We start from the raw sequence: 19,902 nt of genomic DNA, 5'->3' as shown, positions 1-19,902 counted from the left end.
TCTATTTAGCAGAAAATGAAATAAGACTATCTTCTCATCAGGTAGAGAGATGTAAATGCTTCCTTTTTTTTTTTAAGGAGAAATCTTTTTTTTTTTTTTTTGAGAGAGAGAGAGAGAGAGAGAGAGAGAACATGAGCGGGGGATGGGGGGGGGGGTGGACAGAGGGATCTAAAGCAGGCTCTGCACTGACAGCAGCGAACCCAATGGGGGGCTTGAACTCATGAACCTAGAGATCGTGACCTGAGCCAAAGTGGGATGCTCAGCCAACTGAGCCACCCAGGCGTCCCCAAGGAGAGATCATTTTAAGTAAGCATGGTTTATCTTTTTTACTTCTGGAACAGGTTAAGAAAAGTTCTCTAGATTTTTTTTTCTTTCTTTTAGTCTGTTTAAAGAAAATGTGGGGAACGTACCCCAAGCTGATGCATCATAAATGTTTAGGATTCCTAAAGCCTCAGGGATTGCTGGCCAATAGGCTATTTCTTGACCTCTGATTAGAAGGCTCACAATTTCCTGCAATAGCACTGCTGTGGAGCATTCATGGAAAATACTTACGTAGCAATCCAGGGCTGTTTACTGAATTAATGTACCTGATGAAACACATTCTCTCCGTCTTTTAAACTGAGAGCACTTCAAAACATGGGCTAAGAATAGGAAAATACTCAGGATCAGGCTGGGGGCAGGGAGCAAATTGTCCACGTTTGATAGGAAGTGCTTGAAATCCAGTATAGAATAAGCTCCACCAATTTCTTTTTGGATTGGAGTCAGACTTTTGAATTTTCAAGTGGCTGGTCATGGTCAAGCGTGCAATTAGCTAACTGCTCTAATTCGTCTTCCAAAGGCCACAACACACGCTCCTGAGCGTAGCTGACACTAAAAAACACCTCCATGCTGTTTTGAGAAAGCTAGCTTGAAGTCTGTGCTGACCAGAGGATTTCTGCCTATTTGAATGCCCTCTGACGGTTTCCAAGAAGGCCTGTGTGGTACGCCCACAGAATAAAAAACACGCTGCGCCTCTCAAGCCCATACATTTGTCAGAAGCGAAATAAATGTCCGGTGCCTCTATTTACTCTTCTTCCTGAACAAGTCGGGAACTATATTTGATCGTCTCTGTTTGATGCTAGTCCCTCTGAGTCAGACAGTTTCAATGTCTGGGTGGGTCTCCTCCAACATGCCATCAGGCTGGTCAGCCGTGCACTGAGCCCCTTAAATAGGCCTGAAGGAGAGACAAAAAGAAGGCCGAGCTGTTTTGGCACCCAGTAGTTGGTTTCCAGAGACTTCCTTCAGTCACCAAACCTGTGCATCGATAGGAAGTGGCTATAGAGAAAAGCGTAAGCCTGCTACGGCTCCCTTTTTCCTTTCGGGATATTCATTTGTTAAGCCTCTGTGGGACTAGGATGTAAAGCTTTTCTATTGGACTTCTGTGTTATGAATCCCCAAGCAAGGCCTTTATGGTCAGCATCACCTACTCCGGGAAAGCTTTAAAAACCCTATGACAAGAGAGCCATGTGTAGGGAAAAAAAGAGGAGGAAATGTCATTCAGTAGTCCTATTTCAGAAGAAGGACAGAAGGGAACAGCATGTAAGACACCACTGGTTTTTCCTTTAAGTCCATAAAGAACAAATGCTTTAAATTTCTCTCCTCTCCTACCCTTCTGCCCCCACCCTCCCACTCCCCGGAGTGCCTGAGGCTACTGCACAAGAAACACATCGGCTGGGGCTCTGGGCTCTAAGTGTAACTTTGGGTGGGACAGTGACAGCCTGGTGGCACTTTCAGCTACACACCACAGACCAGGATCACTGTCAACTCACAAGCCGTGATCAGAGGAGAGGGGCCGCCAACATGATCCCCTGGAAGAAGGCTGTGCCGTGCAGAGCAGCACTGGGATGTCATCAAGTGCTCAGTTAGGATTAATCCCAGGAAAGATCACAAATACTCTGACAGATGACCTAAACCAGGAACGATGCAACCTTGCAACCTTTCTCTTCCAGTGTGGCATTTAGCCCAAAGACAGAGGTAGGAGATAAAATCCCAGGTGTACCTATCTCGAAATTCGTGATCAATTTTTTACTTCCCAAATCTTACGCCCCTTTCCCCACTCACCACAAAAATTGGGGCTTTCTGAGAAGTCGTGAAGGATCATTGCCTGACTATGCCATTAAAATACAAAAACACACATGGAGGTCTCTCCAAAAAGGGTCCTTTCATGAAAAGGTATCTCAACACACAGCTGTGTAGATAGGGAAGTAGAGAAACTTCTATAAAAGGGACTTACATTCAGGCTGTATCCTTTTCTTCATCAAGAAATAGAAAGGGGGTGCTCGTAAATCACCTCTACATTCTTTCTACTCAGCCCCAGATCAAATTTAAAACTGTCAGTGAGAAAATAAGTGAAATACCTAGTTTGCTGCTGGGGGCAGGTGTGTATCTGTAAGCTAATACGTAGAAAAGGAAATGGCTTCCAGCAAGATCTAAGCCATTCATAAAAGCTTTTTGAAAAAAAATCAGCACCGTCTCTTGAAGCATTAGACAACTTTTCCAACTTGGTTGATCTCAAAATAATGTTCACACTGAAGGGGTACCAAAGAAAATATACTGGTAGTTTATGGAAGGCAAAAAACTATTGACCTGGATTCTGAAACAGAAGGGTCTATACTCTTAAAGAAAATCCAAGTGAGGATCATTAAGAATGCTCATAAAATTCAGAATTAATTCTCTTCTTCTTTCCAATTCTCCTACCAACAAAACGACTCGCTATTTTACACAACTGATATTCTTAAATATCAGGTTCTATAGGGACAACAACACTGAAGGTTTGAGGAACTTCTTCTTTGAAGACTTCAAAGTTCAAGTGATTCAAGTTTTGTTTCTATTGCATATATACATATACATATATAGTGTATTATGTATTATGTATATATGTATATAAATAGTATATATATATATGCATATTATATATACATATACATATTAGTAACCCTCTTAAGCAAGCCAGACTGGCTGACATGAATATGAGTAAAAGGACACAGAATTAACAGCATTAACAGAGCTAATGGTTCCAGGAAAGCTAGAAAATGTCTATGGCTCAAAGTTTTTAAATTAATGAACTATGGTAGCTGAGACTAAAATTGACAGAAAATGAGAGGGGAACAGAGGCCTCAGAGGTCAGCCGGAAGATACTGGCAGTGATTTTAGGAGTATAGGGTAGGCACAGGGTGGTCACCCTACAAAGCACAATAATAAAGTATCTGGATTGTCCCCGTATGTGTGTGCGCCTGTTAAAATTAGAAAGCATTATTTCAAGGTTCTCATTTTTTACATGTCCATTAAAAAAAAAAAAGCTTTACTGCTTTGAATCTTCAGGGGGAAATTCTACATCAGAGGAAAAAAATACTCTAGTGAAAGAAAAAACAATTGAATCATTTTTTTAAAATAAATTATAGAAGAAAAACAGTTCCTGAAAAGGAAGCAGTTGATAATCAGGTCCACAGACCATAGGTCAAAATTAGGGGCCCTCACTCCAGCTGTATAGTGGAAAGATTTGAACATTTGAAAACTATTGAGATCTGGGACCCTCCCCCGACCAATGAAGTCAGAACGCCTGCGCGTATGCCTAAGTGACAGTACATTGGAAAGTTCTCTCGCGTCTTATAAATGAACAGCCAGCATTAACAACTACTGCATTAAACTGGTGATTCTCAAAAGGCAGCTCAGCTTTCTTAAACTTTTCACATCAGCCTTGTTCTTACCAAGTTTTCCAAAGCACCCAGAATCCTGGGGAAAGGGGGACAGGCAGCCGAAAGGTTATAGGGAGGATAGTTTGAGAAGCCTTCCCTAGATAAGATGCTTTTCCTTTACCGCTCCTCTTGAGAACTACTGGTCTGAACTATCCAACGCAACTCACCCCCTTTTCCTAGGTGATCTTTCAACGTTTGGGGATAAGGAAAAAGAAAAACAGCAACAACAACGACAACAAAAACAAATGTTTGAATCCAGAAGGCAGGACCATGGGCCCATCTCAACCTGGCCAGTATGCCACCATATCCAGCACATTTGCTCAAGGAAAGCTCAGAGGAGGATACACCTCAGTAGCCCAGGGGAAGTACCAGTAAGAGGCATCTAACAACACCCCGTGCGACTGCTCCAGCCCCTCTCTAGCCATTCAGCCAAACCTCAAACAAAAATGAGCAACGGTGGGCCGGCCTCATACGTCATCGGGGCCAAAGACCAGGGGTGACACGGGGACCGGGGCTAACCAGAAGTCCAAGAGGCCTTAGTTTCACAAACAACAGACGGTTGCTTTGTCTCAGCGTGTTTCCCAAGAAAAGCTGCATTCAGAACGCTTCTTCCAAAGAGCGTGGAGGCCAAGAAATGATAACATTGAGGAGCTGTGCTGTGAAACAGCCTCCAGAGGCCCAGCTCCTTCCTCCGAGGGAGCGGCCAGGGTCACTCCTCTCCCAGGGTCACAGCTGGGCTTGTCACTGTCTGCTTCTGCAGATAGGATGCCCATATCAACGAGCTCCATTTTGTGCTTTCCTTCTGTTCTTTTCCTCCTCTTCCAGGAGCACTTGCAATGGTCCTTAGGATGAGGTTATACCAGGCAGTCTGGTCACCAGGCAGAGAGGAGAGAACCATGCCCTCTCCCACTTTCCTCAATCCCACTGACAATTTCCAGGAAAATAAAATTTACATTGTTAGCACGACTCCTTCCATCTTCCCTCTCCAACTTGGATTGGATTCCCTCCTCAGACTCCCCAGTACTGTCCATTGTACCCTCACAGGCAAGGATATCCCCCGTTAACAAGTACCGTGTAGAAGGCAGCCTAGAAGACACGAGAACTACTCTACAAGACGTATAGGTAACTAAGTCACACTCTCCAACTCTCTACTGCCTGCTCATCCAAAGTAATTCTTTGCATCTAATCTACTCCCCAGCTCTAATCCTCCAATGGTCTGACCACTGTTCTCTTAACACTCTAATCAACCTCAGATAGCTTATAGCTCTCATAAAGGAGTTTCTCACTTTTGTGACATGAAGCATGCTATGTTTTCTGCTTGGAATACCTTTCCCTTCCCTACTTCCCTCACCCCTTGGAAAATCCCTCACGTCGTCTTCAGCTCAGGATCTATCTGCTCCCGAAACCCCATCCTAATGCCTTTCCTCTGAGTTCCCCGAATACCCTATGCAGATCTCCACCCCTGGACGTGCCATATTGAACCACAAGTACTGACTGATGAGACTCCACTACTTGGCTCTGACTTCAAAGAGGGCGGGGACTGGGTCAAAGGCATCTTTGTTTCTCCAGCATCAAGGGCACACTCCATAAATGCTTTGGGAATGAAATGCATGCAGAATGGATTAAAACCAATGGAGGAAGTCCATGAGAAGTCCTCTTTGTCCTTAACACCGGCGTTTGGCAGATGGGGCTCTCTTACCACTGTGAGGTAAAGTCAACAAACTCTTCGGTGAACTTGTCTCCCGGGAGCTGTGGTGAGGGCTCCTCTACCACCTGCTTGAGCTGTTGGAAAGGAGTTCCCCAAGAGTCATAGGGAAACCGAAGGATCGCCAACTCAATCTAGAGGGGAGAGAAAGACAAGGGGACAACAGCTTACACAGAGCTACTTTAGAGAATCCGTGGTGTCCTGATCCAGAACAGTCAGCGGGAAATCCAAAGGTGAAGTTCAAGTAAAACTGGGGGAGAACTAAACTAACAACATGTTCTCCATTTGTCCCCAATTGCTAGCACTAGGGATTGTCAAACGTCATGTTACTAGAGGCAGCCAATGAAGCCTATTTATCACTGGGTCCTCCGCAAAAGCCACTGTGACACTTAATAAAATTGCAAGCCAGCCGTATTAAACTTTGGGATGTAAAGCAACCAGGTTTTCCAATGTTTGGTCTGAAATGGAATTCTCGCCCTGAGACCTTGGCGGAGTGTACATCTGCTGCCATCTGCAGGCCCCTTGCTGGAACGGAGAAGAAACAAAACAAAACAAAACAAAACCCTAGGACCAAATGACGGATCTTTTTTTGGATTTGAGTAAGGCCACTTTGCCATGACACGACTATCACGTGTCTTCTGGGCAGGGATGTGAAATAACTCACAGGATTTAATCAGCTGCTGTGCCTGGAAAGGAGCCAGGCCCACAGTGGATAATTCCAGACCTTGGTGATACACTGAAAATTTATGACCACCAATGTCACAAACAAAGCACTAATTGTATAACTTTAGGACTGCGCCTAAGGAGATTATCCTGTGTGTTACTATGCCCTTTGGCTATATATGACCCCGCTGGCCAAGACTTCTATCATAATCCTATTCTGGAAAGCACAGCCTATGTCCTGGGTGACTCAGCTCTGTCAGGCTCCACATACATTAGCACTCATTGAGAAGCTTGAGCCTCGATTAAAATAATTTAATTTTCAATATATTTTTTAATGTTTATTTATCGATTTTGGGGAGAGAGAGAGAGTGCAAGGAGGGGAGGAGCAGAAAGCAAGAAAGAGAGAGAAGCCAAAGCCGGCTCCGCACTGTCAGCACAGAGCCCGACGCAGGGCTCGAACTCACGAACCGCGAGATCGTGACCTGAGCCAAAACCAAGACTCGGGTGCTTAACCGACTGAGCGTCCCAGGTGCCCCAAATAATTTAATTTTAACGTTTATTTATTTTTGAGACAGAGAGAGACAGAGCACGAATAGGGGAGGGTCAGAGAGAGAGGGAGACACAGAATCCAAAGCAGGCTCCAGGCTCCAAGCTGTCAGCACACAGCCCGACGCGGGGCTCGAACTCACGGACCGCGAGATCATGACCTGAGCCGAAGTGGACGCTTCACCGACTGAGCCACCCAGGCGCCCCTAATTTTAAACTAGAAGGAAAACTACGAGCAGTTGTAGTCAGGATACATTGTACAGATGGGGATAATAAGACCGCTCATGTGACTCTATCGGTTACTCAAGGGCATACGACCAGTTAGAGGTGGAATAAAGACTGGGTTTGCTCAATCCCAGGGCGGTTATTTCTACGACACCACACCACAGACAACCATCACTTAGAACCTCCTGCTATCTCAGGCCGAAAGCAGAGGTTTCTGGACCCACACTTAGGGCATTTGCCTTCCGGTCTCAGAACCCACCCCATTTCAGCTTCATGCCCAGAACCTCACAGACCAGTGCGATCATTACCATTGTGATGCCCAGACTCCAAATGTCAGACTTCACACTATATCCCTTCTGATTGAGCTCTGGGTTTATTCTTTCGGGCTGGAAAGGAGATGGGAAAAGACAAATGAGATGACATTCTTAGCTCCACAAAGTCTCTAGGGGTGGGGGTGTCACCAGCTGCCAAGTGAGTTGTTTTAAACTTGTTAACCTGCCTCCCAGGCCAAGAAGATTCACTACTGCAAAAAAAATACTGACGCCTCTGTGGGATTTTCCGCCTTCTACAGGAGTCTGTTCCCGGAGGCGATAATGGAGCAAAGTCCCCCTCAATTCAAAACTAATTTCAATTTCTCCTTAAGAAGAAATAGGAGATACACATTATGAAGCTACTCTGCCAGTCTAGAATTTTCCTCATTAAAAACACCAACATTCCAGAACTCCATACTAAGAATGCGCAAGCGTCCCTGAGAGACTCCCTGAGATTAGCTCAGCACTGATGGGAAGGTTTTCAATCCCAAGGGCAAATCTATTTCCAAATAGAACACAGAAGCCCCTTCATGTTAAAGGGGGTCCCGAGGTCTCTGCCAATGGCAACGAATCTTCACAGCCATGAGGTTCTCTCAGGACTAACCTCCTTGCCTGGTTGGGGTAACTTAAATTCTGTTCACTCTTCTGTCCCCAACAGACAAGATAATAACCCCCTGCCACACAGTGTGAAAAATCTGCGTGGGCGGTATGGATTACTTACACGTTTTTCTTTTTCCAAGTGATATACCTCTTTTACCTGCTTTTTATTAAAAAATAATAGTACGTATGAAGCAAATAACTGAGGATTACAGACAGAAAATATTTGAGAAAAAAATAAGACGGAGACTATTTCTTGCACCGTAAGCACATTTCCTTTTTCCTAGCGTGGTCTGCTTGTGTCTGCGTTCCCAGATTGCAGGCCCCCTCCCCCCCGCCTCCCCACCAGCTGGCATACTTACGGCCATGTACGGTTTGCATCCGGCATCAATGGTTTTAGCGACTGAGTCTACAAGGTAGCCACTGATTCCAAAATCGCACATCTTTACTTGGCCCAGAGTGTTGATCAGCACGTTGGAAGGCTTGACGTCTAAAAGCAAGCACCAGGAGCCCATGATCCCAGCCTGCTTTGAAGATCCATGTGTCTTCCACCAGGGGGCCTGAAATCTCCATTCCCCCTCACCTTCCCCTCCCTCTGAGGCCCAACACAAAAGTCAACAGCCATCCCTGACTCACACTTCATAGACCTTCCTGCTTTCAACTTTTCTATTTCATGTTTTGTCCCTCTCGTAGGATTGCAAACCCATCAATGGAAAGGGCTGTTGCCTCTATCTATTGCCCCCATACAGGTAGTAAAAACTTAAAAAACTATTAGTGAATCAAATGCCCAGTTCCTTGGGCATAGTCTCTATTATGCAAAATGAGTAAGTTCCAGAAATCGGCTGTACTACATTGACCCTGTAACGAACAGTACTGTATTGCACACTTAAACTTTGCCATGAGCGTAGGTCTCATGTTAAATGTTCTTGTGACAACAAAATCATTTTTTTAAAGCCTGGCTCATCATGACCTATTGCACATTAAGAGTAGGAGTAAGGGGCGCCTGGGTGGCTCAGTCGGTTGAGCGGCCGACTTCAGCTCAGGTCATGATCTCACGGTCCGTGAGTTCGAGCCCCGCATCGGGCTCTGTGCTGACAGCTCAGAGCCTGGAGCCTGCTTTGGATTCTGTGTCTCCCTCTCTCTCTGCCCCTCCCCTGCTCATGGTCTGTCTCTCTCTGTCTCAAAAATAAATAAAAACATTAAAAAAAAAAAAAGAGTAGGAGTAAACAGACCACAGAATGAAAAGGCAGACCGCGATAAAATGATATATCAAATCTGATCAAAGCAACCAATTTTGATGGAAGCCTCTGCAAGGGGCTTGTCAGAGGTCACATAGTGTAAACTCATCAGAAATCCAGAAATTTCAGACCACAAAACATACCCCCAAATAGATTACCGTTATCTCTGGATAATGGACTTAGAAATTACGGTCAACTTTTTTCCTTTGTGATGCTTTTCAAAAAGGACACGTAACCAACAGAGTTATTCTAAAAACATTAAAAATTATCCTTTATAATGTTTTCCCTTACACTGAACAGTGGACATGCACATTTTATTATTTTTTATACTTCACTTATATATTTTTAATTCAAACGAAATACTTCCTAATTTTGAAATAAATCCTTAAAAATTAAGTTTCCTGTTTGTGGGTAATCCACATTCTTCTGTCCATCTGGATTCTTGCCCACTTGCTCCTCCTCCTCCCCTTCCTTCCTATTTTTCCAATTTCTAAAAGTAACAATTAGTGATAGTAATAACAGCAATAACGGGCACTCTCTGTAAGGCATTTTGCATCACTTTCAGACTCAGAGAGTATAAGAATTACCAAACCCCACTACCCTACTAGCTATCCATACTTTCCATTAATTTTTCCTCAGATTTGGTTGAGTGCATCTTCAAAGTAGCTTTCTTTGACTATAGTCACCCGGTGCTAATCATTTCCTTGCTTTATATTCTACCTAGACTGCTTCCATATTTGGCACTCCCATATTTGCAATGTGGTTTATTTTCTCCACGCATTTGTTGTATATTTGTCTTATTTCCCTATCAAGAATCCCTTTATGGAATTTTAATAAGAATATGTTTTGTTCTCAGATACCTCTTGGGGTATCTATTATAGTGCTGCATAAATGGTAGAAAAAGGAGTATAAGTGATAAATGGATACATGAAAGATGAACGATTGATACACAGGTGGATGGATGGATGGGTGGATGGATGGATGGATGAAAGATGGCAGGCCAATCAATCAGAAGGAAAAAAGAGGAGGTAGAGGAAGAAGAGACAAATCTACTGATGTTTTCACTTTATCCTGCCTCCTGTTGTCTGAAAAAGCTGTGCTTTATACCAGAACTCTTCCAACTTTAAGGTATGCAAAAGTTACCTGGGGATCTTGTTAAAAATGGAGATTCAGGTGGTCTTGGGACCCATGATTCTGCTTTTCTAACAAGCTCCCAGGTGCCAGCCAATACGAGATGCATTTTTATCCTTTTCTCCAAAATTCTCAGTAGGGTAATCCCAGAGCTGTGTCTGGTAGCAGGTGTTTTATATTCAATTTAGGTGTAATAAAAAGCCCATGTCTTCGCATGTCCTCAGACAAGATAAAAAGCGGCTACTTATCTGATTTGCTATTCATCTGGGAAGGAAAACCCCTCAGTTCTATTGCCTAACTCAATTCCACTTCCGTCCATTGGGGGAAGAAAAATCTGGGTGAAAGAAATAGATTTTATAAAAGGAACAGCTAAAGCAACACCATGGATGCTTACCTCGATGAATGACAGAGAGCTTACTGTGTAAATGTTCTAACGCCTTTACAATCTGCAAGAGAAACACAAGATCGGTTTTTCTCCATCACTGGAAAGAAACTGAATGTTAAGTATACCCAGGTTTATTATCCCTGGCTTAACGTCATAAGGTGAGGTATTTTCTCAAATAGTGGTGGCCCTATCCAGGAAAACACAGAGGAAGCTACACTAATTGGACTCCACCCACCAGAGAGGACCGGATCTCACAGCATCTCCCTCCTCTAACTGGTGTTTCATTTGGTCTCCAACATTTTTTCTCTCCACCCTCATGAGCCATTAAGAGAGCAACCTTTTTTTTCCATTTCATTTTCTTCTGCTTCCTTCTATGCCCTATTAGCCCTAAGAAAATATTTAAAAATCTACAAGTGAAAATCAAAATAAACTAATATCAGGATATAGCCACCAGGAACGTGGTCACAGCAGATGAATGCGTTGCTTAGAGACATTTTAACTGAGAGTTTTCCAAACCAGGTCAGTGGTAGAATCTTCTACATGGTGCCCAGAAAGAAAAGCATTCATTTACTCATCCACAGATGTACTCGTGCATCCAACAGACATGAATCGGGGGGGAAGTTCTAGTCCAGCTAGCGTTTCTTCATACTAGGGAATCAGGGACACCTAAGGTCTAGACTTCTCACATTCTCCTTGTAAGTAGGGTTCATGATGTACTCACAGAAACTGCTATTTTCCCTAAGATGTCCTCTGGAATTGTTTGGCCTTTGTCAATCACTTGTTTGTAGAACTTATCTAGCGACGTATCCATGAGTTCCATGCAAATCCAAACATCACCCTGGAGACCGATTGGTTCAGAGACGGTTAGTAAGGAGAGAAAAGGAAAAAAGAGGAAACAGTTAACACCTGTCAGGAAGAACTCTTTTTTTTTTTTTTTTTAACTTGGGTTTTTGGAGGAAATGGACGATTTCCCTTCCAGACCTCAAAGGAACTTACAAGGAAGCAAGTTTGTTTCCAAAGAGTCAACTAGCAGATTGCCAAGCAGGAATTACATACCATCACCCACTCCTTGATAGAGACTGGAACCTAAATACCAAGAGCCACACCAGTTATGGAATGAAAAACTTAAGAGAATAAAAGGCACACGACAGGGAATATGGCCAATGATATTATAATAGTGTTGTATGGTGACAAATGGTAGCTGCACTTATGGTAAGCACAGCATAATGCACAGAGAGGTTGAATCACTCTGCCGTACGCCCGAAACTAATGTGACACAGCGTGTCAACTCAGATTTTTTAAAAACCTTTTAAATAAACAAATACATCAGTACTAATAGCCACAAACGGTAGATTCCCAGAAATATAAGCCTTTATTGTTACTGCCCTGTAGGAACTTAGGTCTCCATGCCTGCTCCATGTCTGATCTCCCACACGGAGCGCTGGCAAGAATCGAAAAGCTGGTCAGAAGAGTGAGTTGAAGCATCACAATCTGTGCCACGGTAAAATGAAAGCAAAGGTAAAGCCAAGAGATACGCTTAAGCCTTGAGGGTACATAGACAGGCTAAGTAAAGCTTATCCACTGGTCAAAAGACTAGAACATATCAGATTTTACGAAATCTATCTAAATTAGCCTATAGACAATTGATATAGACCACTCTGCCAAAATAAACCAAAACAGAAAGGAGAAAGGGAGCCTCAGCATCTTCAAAAGGGCTAAACACATTTAAAAATACTACAATTTCAAGCCAACTTTGTGGTGGGGCATTGTCATCATTGCACAAATATAAAACTGTCTATAGAAGACATGCCAGGGGCGCCTTGTGGCTCAGTCGGTTACGCTCAGACTCTTGATTTCGGCTCAGGTCCTGATCTCATGGTTCATGAGATCGAGCCCATGTGGGGCTCTCGCAGAAGAAGTCTGCTTGGGGTTCTCTCTCCCTCTCTCTCTCTCTGTCTGTCTGCCCCTCCTACACTCCTGTGCACGTGCTCTCTCTCCCTCTAACTAAATAAATAAACCTAAAAAAAAAAAAAAAAGAAGATGTGTCAAACAAGAAAGAGGACCATGACCATACATCACATTGATGTAATTAGAGAAACTTCCTTTCAAGTTACTGTTCTCTTCAGATTTTGAATTGACGGATCACCTACCTCCCGGAAGAGTGCACCATAAAAGGTGACTGTGAAAGGACAGTCCACTGTCCTCATGGAAATATCCAAATCCATCAGTAGCCTTTTCTGCTCCTGGCTATTTACTGTGGCCCGGATCCGCTGAATGGAAATGCATGGAAAAATTTATGGTTACTGCTCTGAGGATGAGTCAGTTAATAAGGCAGGGACCTTAAGGAGTCCCATCCTGAAAATACTACAAAATTCACAGCACAAGTTCTAGCAATGACCTCTCAAGTATTTGTCCTAGTGATGAGTTATTTGTAACAAATGAGAAATATGGAAGACTTTCACTGGATTTCCTGAAAAATCCCAAGCCCTCTGATAACATATTTTGGAAAACGTGCAAACGTTGGGGAGTGTATTTCCAAGTCACAAGAACAGTCTGCTTCATTATGTTATGTATGTTCAGTTCAGAGACCACAGTATCCATTACTTTGTGGCTGATTTGGGATCCCACAAAAAAACCCCAAAGGCCCTCTTTGGGAACAAGTAAGAATATTTGGATTAAGTAGCAACTGTAAAAGAAGTGACAGAGCTATCGGAAATGGACAGAATCAAACAGAAATGGAGAAAATGTTCATTCCTATCCCAGCGCTTCTGAGAGAAGAGAAATCTGTCACATCAGTAAATGTAGCCTTAAAGAAGCATGATTTTGCTATGAAATGAGCAAAAATATATAATGTCACTAGGCTTCTGGGGCACCTGGGTGGCTCAGTCGGTTGAGCATCCGACTTTGGCTTGGGTCACCATCTCGCGCCTCGTGAGTTCGAGCCCTGCATCAAGCTCTGTGCTGACAGCTCAGAGCCTGGAGCCTGCTTCGGATTCTGTGTCTCCCTCTCTCTGTCCCTCCCCCATTCATGCTCTGTCTCTGTCTCTCAAAAATAAATATACATTAAAAAAAATTTCTTTAAAGATGTAGTGTCACTAGGCTTTCATATTTTTTGCCTAATTAGCAAAAGGTCTGCAGAAGAACAAATTGAAAAATCTACAAGGTAAGGGAAAGGTATCTCCATTTTCCAAAAACAAAGGGATCCAAGTCATCTGACCATCCGCTTTCCTAACAATAGTCCAAATCCATGAACTCATGGAGAGAGGGTAGTTCTCCAAAGCCCCTCAAGAAATATGCAGTGATTCTAAGTTTCTTTTTACAGCTCAAAAATGATGCAAATTCACTCAAGATACATTTTACTCTCCTGTTTTCCACAAATGGAGACAATGCTGGTTTTCTGATTTTCAGGGATCATTCTTCAAAAACAACAGAATATAGAATAAAAAAGACTTTTGAGACATAACAACGAAATGCAATTTGTGAACTTTTATTTGGATTTGGATTTCAATAACCACCAGGCAAAGAAAACCAAACAACTTTGAGATGATCAAGGTAATTTTAATTTGGAGCTGTTATTCCATGCCATTAAAGAAGTACTGTTCATTCTTTTAAGCGTGATGATGACATGGTGGTTACATAAAAAATTAAAAGGAGGGGGTCAGATTTATCAGTTAAAAAAACTGGGGCACCCGGGTGGCTCAGTCGGTTGAGTGTCCAACTTCACCTCAGTTCATGATCTCACAGTTCGTGAGTTCGAGCCCCGCTTCGGGATCTGTGCTGACAGCTCAGAACTTGGAGCCTGCTTCGGAATTCTGTGTCTCCCTCTCTCTCTGCCCCTCCCCTGCTCACACTCTGTCTCTCTCTCTCAAAAATAAATACACATAAAAAAATTAAAAAACAAAACAACAACAACAACAACAACAACAACAACAAAAACCAGCTGGTAGATGTAACTTATACCGAGGAAGCCTTTTCCACACATTTGGAGGTCTCTAGGGTTCCCTACAATTAACCTTCTTTGTTTTACTCCATTGAATATTGTTTTGCTTCTATGAAAAGAATTGATCTGCAACTGAGATGGACGAACATATACACCACAGACAGAAAACGTTTGGGGACCATCGACTCTACCTTCACCGCCATGATCTGCCCGCTGGGCACGTGTCGCATCTTCTCCACGACCCCGTACGCACCTCGCCCCAGTTCCATTATTGGTTCCAGATCATCTGCCTTCACCTCAAAGTTCTGCAAGAGAGAAAAGGAATACTGAAGTAGTAAACAAAGAAATAAAGGACATAGTCTCTTTCGTCCTCTCTCTGGCTTCTCCCAACATTCTATGGGTTATTTCTGGCCCACAGGCTTCTTGTCTAGAAGCTTATCCAGGCAGCCATTGAATGTAAGATGCACCATGGGAAGTTTAGACTCTCACGGTGTGCCACCTGCTGGTCACGGGCAATACAGAGATCCAGCTCCAACTCAGCTTCCAAATTGCTCAGTTTGTGGGTCTCCTGGTGGCTCAGTCAGTTGAGCGTCTGACTTCGGCTCGGGTCATGGTCTTGCGGTCTGTGAGTTCGAGCCCTGTGTCGGACTCTGTGCTGACAGCTCGGAGCCTGGAGCCTGCTGCGGATTCTGTTGTCTCCCTCTCTCTCTGCCCCTCCCCCCGCTCATGCTCTGTCTCTCTCTCTCTGTCAAAAATAAATAAACATCAAAAAAATTTTTTCTTCAACTTGCTCGGTTTGAGCTGTCTACACTGTGCTTCCTTAGCTCTGCCCCCTTCATCACATGTGTCACCCATTTGCTGACTGATGGCAATGAGATCTACACTTGGACTTTAAGGAATGTGTCCCAAAGCAAATCATCTACTCTTCCTCAAACACCTTCCATCAGGACCTCACCAGCCTGATTTCAATAAGGCATTCAAAATAGCAAGAGCACATATCACATCTGCTTAAACTCAAACTTTTTGACCCATCTCCTTATGGCATGTAATGGAAAATAAATTTTTCAATAGCCAGTCAGAAAGCACATATGGAAAACAGTCAAGATATTAACTGGCACACATGATTTTTCTTACCTGATTTCCAATAGAAATGCAAGCTTTGGAGTCTAAGTCTCGAGGTGGCCTAAGAAAGAAAATGGGTAAAGAAAAAACATGAAATATTTAGTCAAATATGCCCTTCTCAAATCATATACAACTGGAGAGATTTTTTTTTTTCTGCAGGATTAAAGTGGAAGTTCATCAGTAAAATTAGGCAGCACAAAAGTGTTAGTAGTGTGGGATTTGGAATAAAATAAAATTTGGGTTTAAATGACTTAATCTCTTTGAGTTTCTATTTCTTCTTTAACATGGCCGGCATATAGTAAATATCCGATAAATATGATCTAGGTGTAAATAGTTATACAAATAACCATACTATTCTAGTAAGTCCCAAACTTTTTCTTTCATCCAAAAACACCAATGTGCCCAATTACTCCACCACATTTTCCCACAATTGTTTTCTTTTAAGTTTATTTATTTATTTTGAGAGAGAGAGAGAGAAAGAGGGAACACGCACAAGAGCAGGGGAGGGGTAGAGAGAGAGGGGGACAGAGGATCCAAAGTGGGCTCTGTGCTGACAGCAGAGAGCTCAATGTGGCGCTCAGTCTCATGAACCATTAGATCGTGACCTGAGCCAAAGTCCGACACTTAACCAACTGAGGCACGCGGGCGCCCCTCCCACAATTGTTTTAAAAAAACAATAATTAGCCTATGGTTATGTTAACTCACCACAATAATTCCAAATCTATCTAGTCCCACATTTACAGATGGAAAAAACATCCAGAGAGGCTGATGTGACTTGTCCAAGGTCACAACTAACCCAGGTCTCCTGGTTTGTGATCAGAATACTTTCTGTTCTATCAGGCTGTCTAATCTGGTTGTGATATTTCTTCCATACATAGTGCACGTGCAACCCAGGGGTCATCTCAGAAGCCAGAGGTTGGCTGATTTTGTGTCTCCATAGAGAAAGCACACAGTCCCCTCATGGGTATGTATTTCTACTACGTCAATACTACCTGGATTGATATCAATCCGCTCAAGAGAAGGATGTTTGGCCTTGGCCTTGCCACTAATTAGGAGCCTCAAAAAGCATTTTCTTGAAATAAATGCACCCAAAGCATCACTAGAAAAAGACAAAAGGATCCCAGTGCTGGCAGAATCAAGGATGACCAAAGAGAACCAGGTCCTCCTAAGGGGACATTCCATGCCAGAACTCTGCCTCTACAAAAATGCAAGAAAAAATAGAAGACAGGGAAGATGAAAGGAAAGGAGAGAAGAATCCTCGTGTGTTATAATCCTACCCCATGTGCTGAAACTAAATTTAAAAAACAAGAAAAAGTAAGAATATAAACATAGGTATAAACATAAATTTAAAGTTTTAATGGCAAGCCCTCCCTCACCTCAAAATCCCTTTGAAATACATAGAATACCTAAAATAAAGTTTTTCTATACTAACTTAAAACCAGGGAGTAGGAGGAAGAGATTGAGAGGAAAACACACACATCCACACGCACACACACGTACACGCACACACCAGTGATGTTTTTACAGATCTTGTGTTTGTGAGCAGGGAAATTTTCTTCAGAAATACGTTCCAGAGGATTAAGTCTCTAGAAATCTGATTTCTCATTCTTAAAATTTCCAAAACTGTTTCTTTCACTGTCAATAGTTTGTACTAATTACAATGCAATTCTGAAATAAAGACAGATATTACTTGAAACATGACTAACATAAATAGTAAAAAAACCTTTTGCAATTGTTCAGGACCCTTCCTTTTAAAAAGTATGAAGCAACTGGGGCACCTGGGTGGCTCAGTGGTTAAGTGTCCGACTTCAGTTCAGGTCATGATCTCGCAGTTTGTGAGTTCGAGCCCTGAGTCAGGTTCTGAGCTGACAGCTCAGAGCCTGGAGCCTGCTTTGGATTCTGTGTCTCCCTTTCTCTCTGCCCCTCTCCCACTTGATTTCTCTCTCTCTCTCTCTCTCTCTCTCTCTCTCTCTCTCTCAAAAATAAACACTAAAAAAAAGGTATGAAGCAACAGAAATGTCACTGGTTATTTGGGGCTACCTCCATTTTCTTGCATGAGGGCATTGGGTAAGACCCCTTCCAGCTCTGGTGTCCCAGTATCCATGTAGAGTTTTGCAAATTACAGCCCGTGGCCCAGCTAATAATTTTTTTCAAGTTTAAAAAGTTGTGGAAAAACAATTTACGAAGAATATCCAACAGAGGCCACTGTGGCCCGAGTAGCCTGAAATATTTACTATCTGGACTTTCACAAAAAAAAAAAGTGTACAGACTCAAGTGTTATACTAACCTTGCATTAAACCTGTACCTAATAGGAGGAGGTCATGCCATTTTCCAGAATGAGAGAAAAATGGAACCCAGAAAAGCTCAGTGGTTTGCTAAAGCCATACAGCCTAACAGAGCTGAAAATAAAACTCATGTCACTTGAATCTGTCTTGACCTAAAGAATCAGGTGAAGTGCTTTACCTACATCTCATTTAATGCCTTAAACACACACACACACACACACACACACACTCCTATGAGTATCATTACTCCAATGGTCCAGATGAGAAACCATCTGGTTCAGAGTTTAACTAACTTGCTCCCAAGTGGTAAAGCCATGATTTCAATCCAAGTCTAATTGAATCCAAGGAACTTACTCTCAACACCCAGTTCCCCTCTAATGAAAATGATCAATCCACCCAAGCCGGAGGCCTTTGGACTCATCAAGTCTGCCAAAAGCATCAAACGATGCAGCCAAGACTGACACCTCGTATTAGATTAGTTGACACTGTGTTCTGTCCAGACTGGGCATATTATTAGTCTGCCTGGGGCACTGAGTCTCTGCAGGAGGTTAAACTGTGGGTGTATGTTCTCCGTTGCTTATTCAATATTTTAGACCTGTGGGGACAGAAACAAGCTTATTACAAAATTCCCTCCCTGGAAGGCCAAAGGTACTCCAACGGTCACCTAGCATTAGCTTTTATAGGAACAACAAGCTTCGGCATATTACAGTGATTATTTATTTGTAATTCTAAGTAATAAGTAATCAGTTTACTGGGTGTATGACAATTATTATTCGTCTATTGGGCCAGAGACTATGCTAGACCCTTTATTATTTTTTTAATGTTTATTTATTTATTTTGAAGGGGGGATACAGAGAGAATCCCAAACAGGATCTGCACCCACAGCACAGAGCCCAATGTGGGGCTCAATCCCATGAACCACAAGATCAGGACTGACCTGAGCTGAAATCAAGAGTCGGACACTTAATCGAATGAGCCACCCAGGCACCCATGTGCTAGACCCTTTATATAAAATATCTTCTTTAATTTACACAACTCTTAGAGGGACTATTATCTCTACCTTAATGGGAAGAGTTGACATCAAAACAGACTAAATAACTTCCCGTCATTCAAAGACATGGTGAAATTAGAACCCAGAGCCTCACTCTAACGTCTTCTCAACTGCGAGAGTAAAAGATCCTGCCTCTTGTTTCACTAGCCACAGACTATTTGGCCACACTCTCTACCAGTCCGACATGTGGCTAAGAGCATATACTTGAAAGTCAGAGAATCCTGACTTTGCACACCAGCTCTTCCACTTAATAATAACTATTAATAATTATTAAGTGGGGACACCTGGGTGGCTCAGTCTGTTAGGCATCTGACTCTTGATTTCGGCTCAGGTCATGGTCTCATGGGTTTGTGGGTTCAAGCCCCGCATCGGGCTCTGTACAGACAGCATGGAGCCTGCTTGGGATTTTCTCTCTCCCTCTCTCTGCCCCTCCTCCGCTCACTCTCTCTCTCTCTCTCTACCTCTCAAAATAAATAAAAACATTTTAAATAATTACTTAGTGGATTAGTAATAATAACAGCAACAACACTTGGAGCAGCCTTCTTTGAGAAATCCCAAGGGAAAAGGCTAGACACTTAATAGAGGTTATGATGCCTAAACCTCACAGCAATCACATCATTATTTATTCTCATCTTTCAGAAGAAGAAACTAAGGCTCTGTCGAGTTAGATAACTTGCCTAAGGTATTCATTCAACTAGTGAAATGTAGATCTCAAAGACGAACACGGACCAACTTACTCGAGCCTGAACTCTTACCCATGAAGTGATACTCAACTGTTTTGAGCAAGGCACCTGACCCCGTACAGGTCTGTTTTCTCAGTAAGAGTAACAGTAACGGCCTCCTGAGCTTCTTGGGAGGTTAACTGGAATAATACTCACTAGCATCGAATCAATTCAGAATTAGCCGCTGCCAGTCCAGTAAGGGGACAGCTCAGAGACCTGAGCCAAAGACACACTGGCATCACTTACT

At 42.9% G+C, this 19,902-nt stretch overlaps 1 protein-coding gene across 3 annotated transcripts in view; it reads right to left on the bottom strand.

Annotated features, from left to right (window-relative positions):
* Positions 1 to 19,902, bottom strand: part of MAP2K6 (mitogen-activated protein kinase kinase 6) — a 116,004-nt gene that overhangs the window by 14,298 nt on the left and 81,804 nt on the right. For all 3 annotated transcript variants that reach the window (XM_015086889.3, XM_027048047.2, XM_027048049.2), the window contains exons 3-10: positions 15,610 to 15,658; positions 14,667 to 14,780; positions 12,686 to 12,805; positions 11,257 to 11,373; positions 10,545 to 10,596; positions 8,144 to 8,271; positions 7,182 to 7,259; positions 5,434 to 5,573 (exon numbers count right to left, since the gene is read on the bottom strand). In XM_015086889.3, coding sequence (XP_014942375.2) covers positions 5,434 to 5,573; positions 7,182 to 7,259; positions 8,144 to 8,271; positions 10,545 to 10,596; positions 11,257 to 11,373; positions 12,686 to 12,805; positions 14,667 to 14,780; positions 15,610 to 15,658 — 798 coding nt within the window. The remainder of the gene's footprint in view (positions 1 to 5,433; positions 5,574 to 7,181; positions 7,260 to 8,143; positions 8,272 to 10,544; positions 10,597 to 11,256; positions 11,374 to 12,685; positions 12,806 to 14,666; positions 14,781 to 15,609; positions 15,659 to 19,902) is intronic.

This window comes from Acinonyx jubatus, chromosome E1, assembly GCF_027475565.1.
Source record: "Acinonyx jubatus isolate Ajub_Pintada_27869175 chromosome E1, VMU_Ajub_asm_v1.0, whole genome shotgun sequence".
NCBI lineage: Eukaryota > Metazoa > Chordata > Mammalia > Carnivora > Felidae > Acinonyx > Acinonyx jubatus.
Note: the sequence above shows the minus strand (reverse complement) of the source record. Positions and strands in the feature narration are given on the sequence as shown.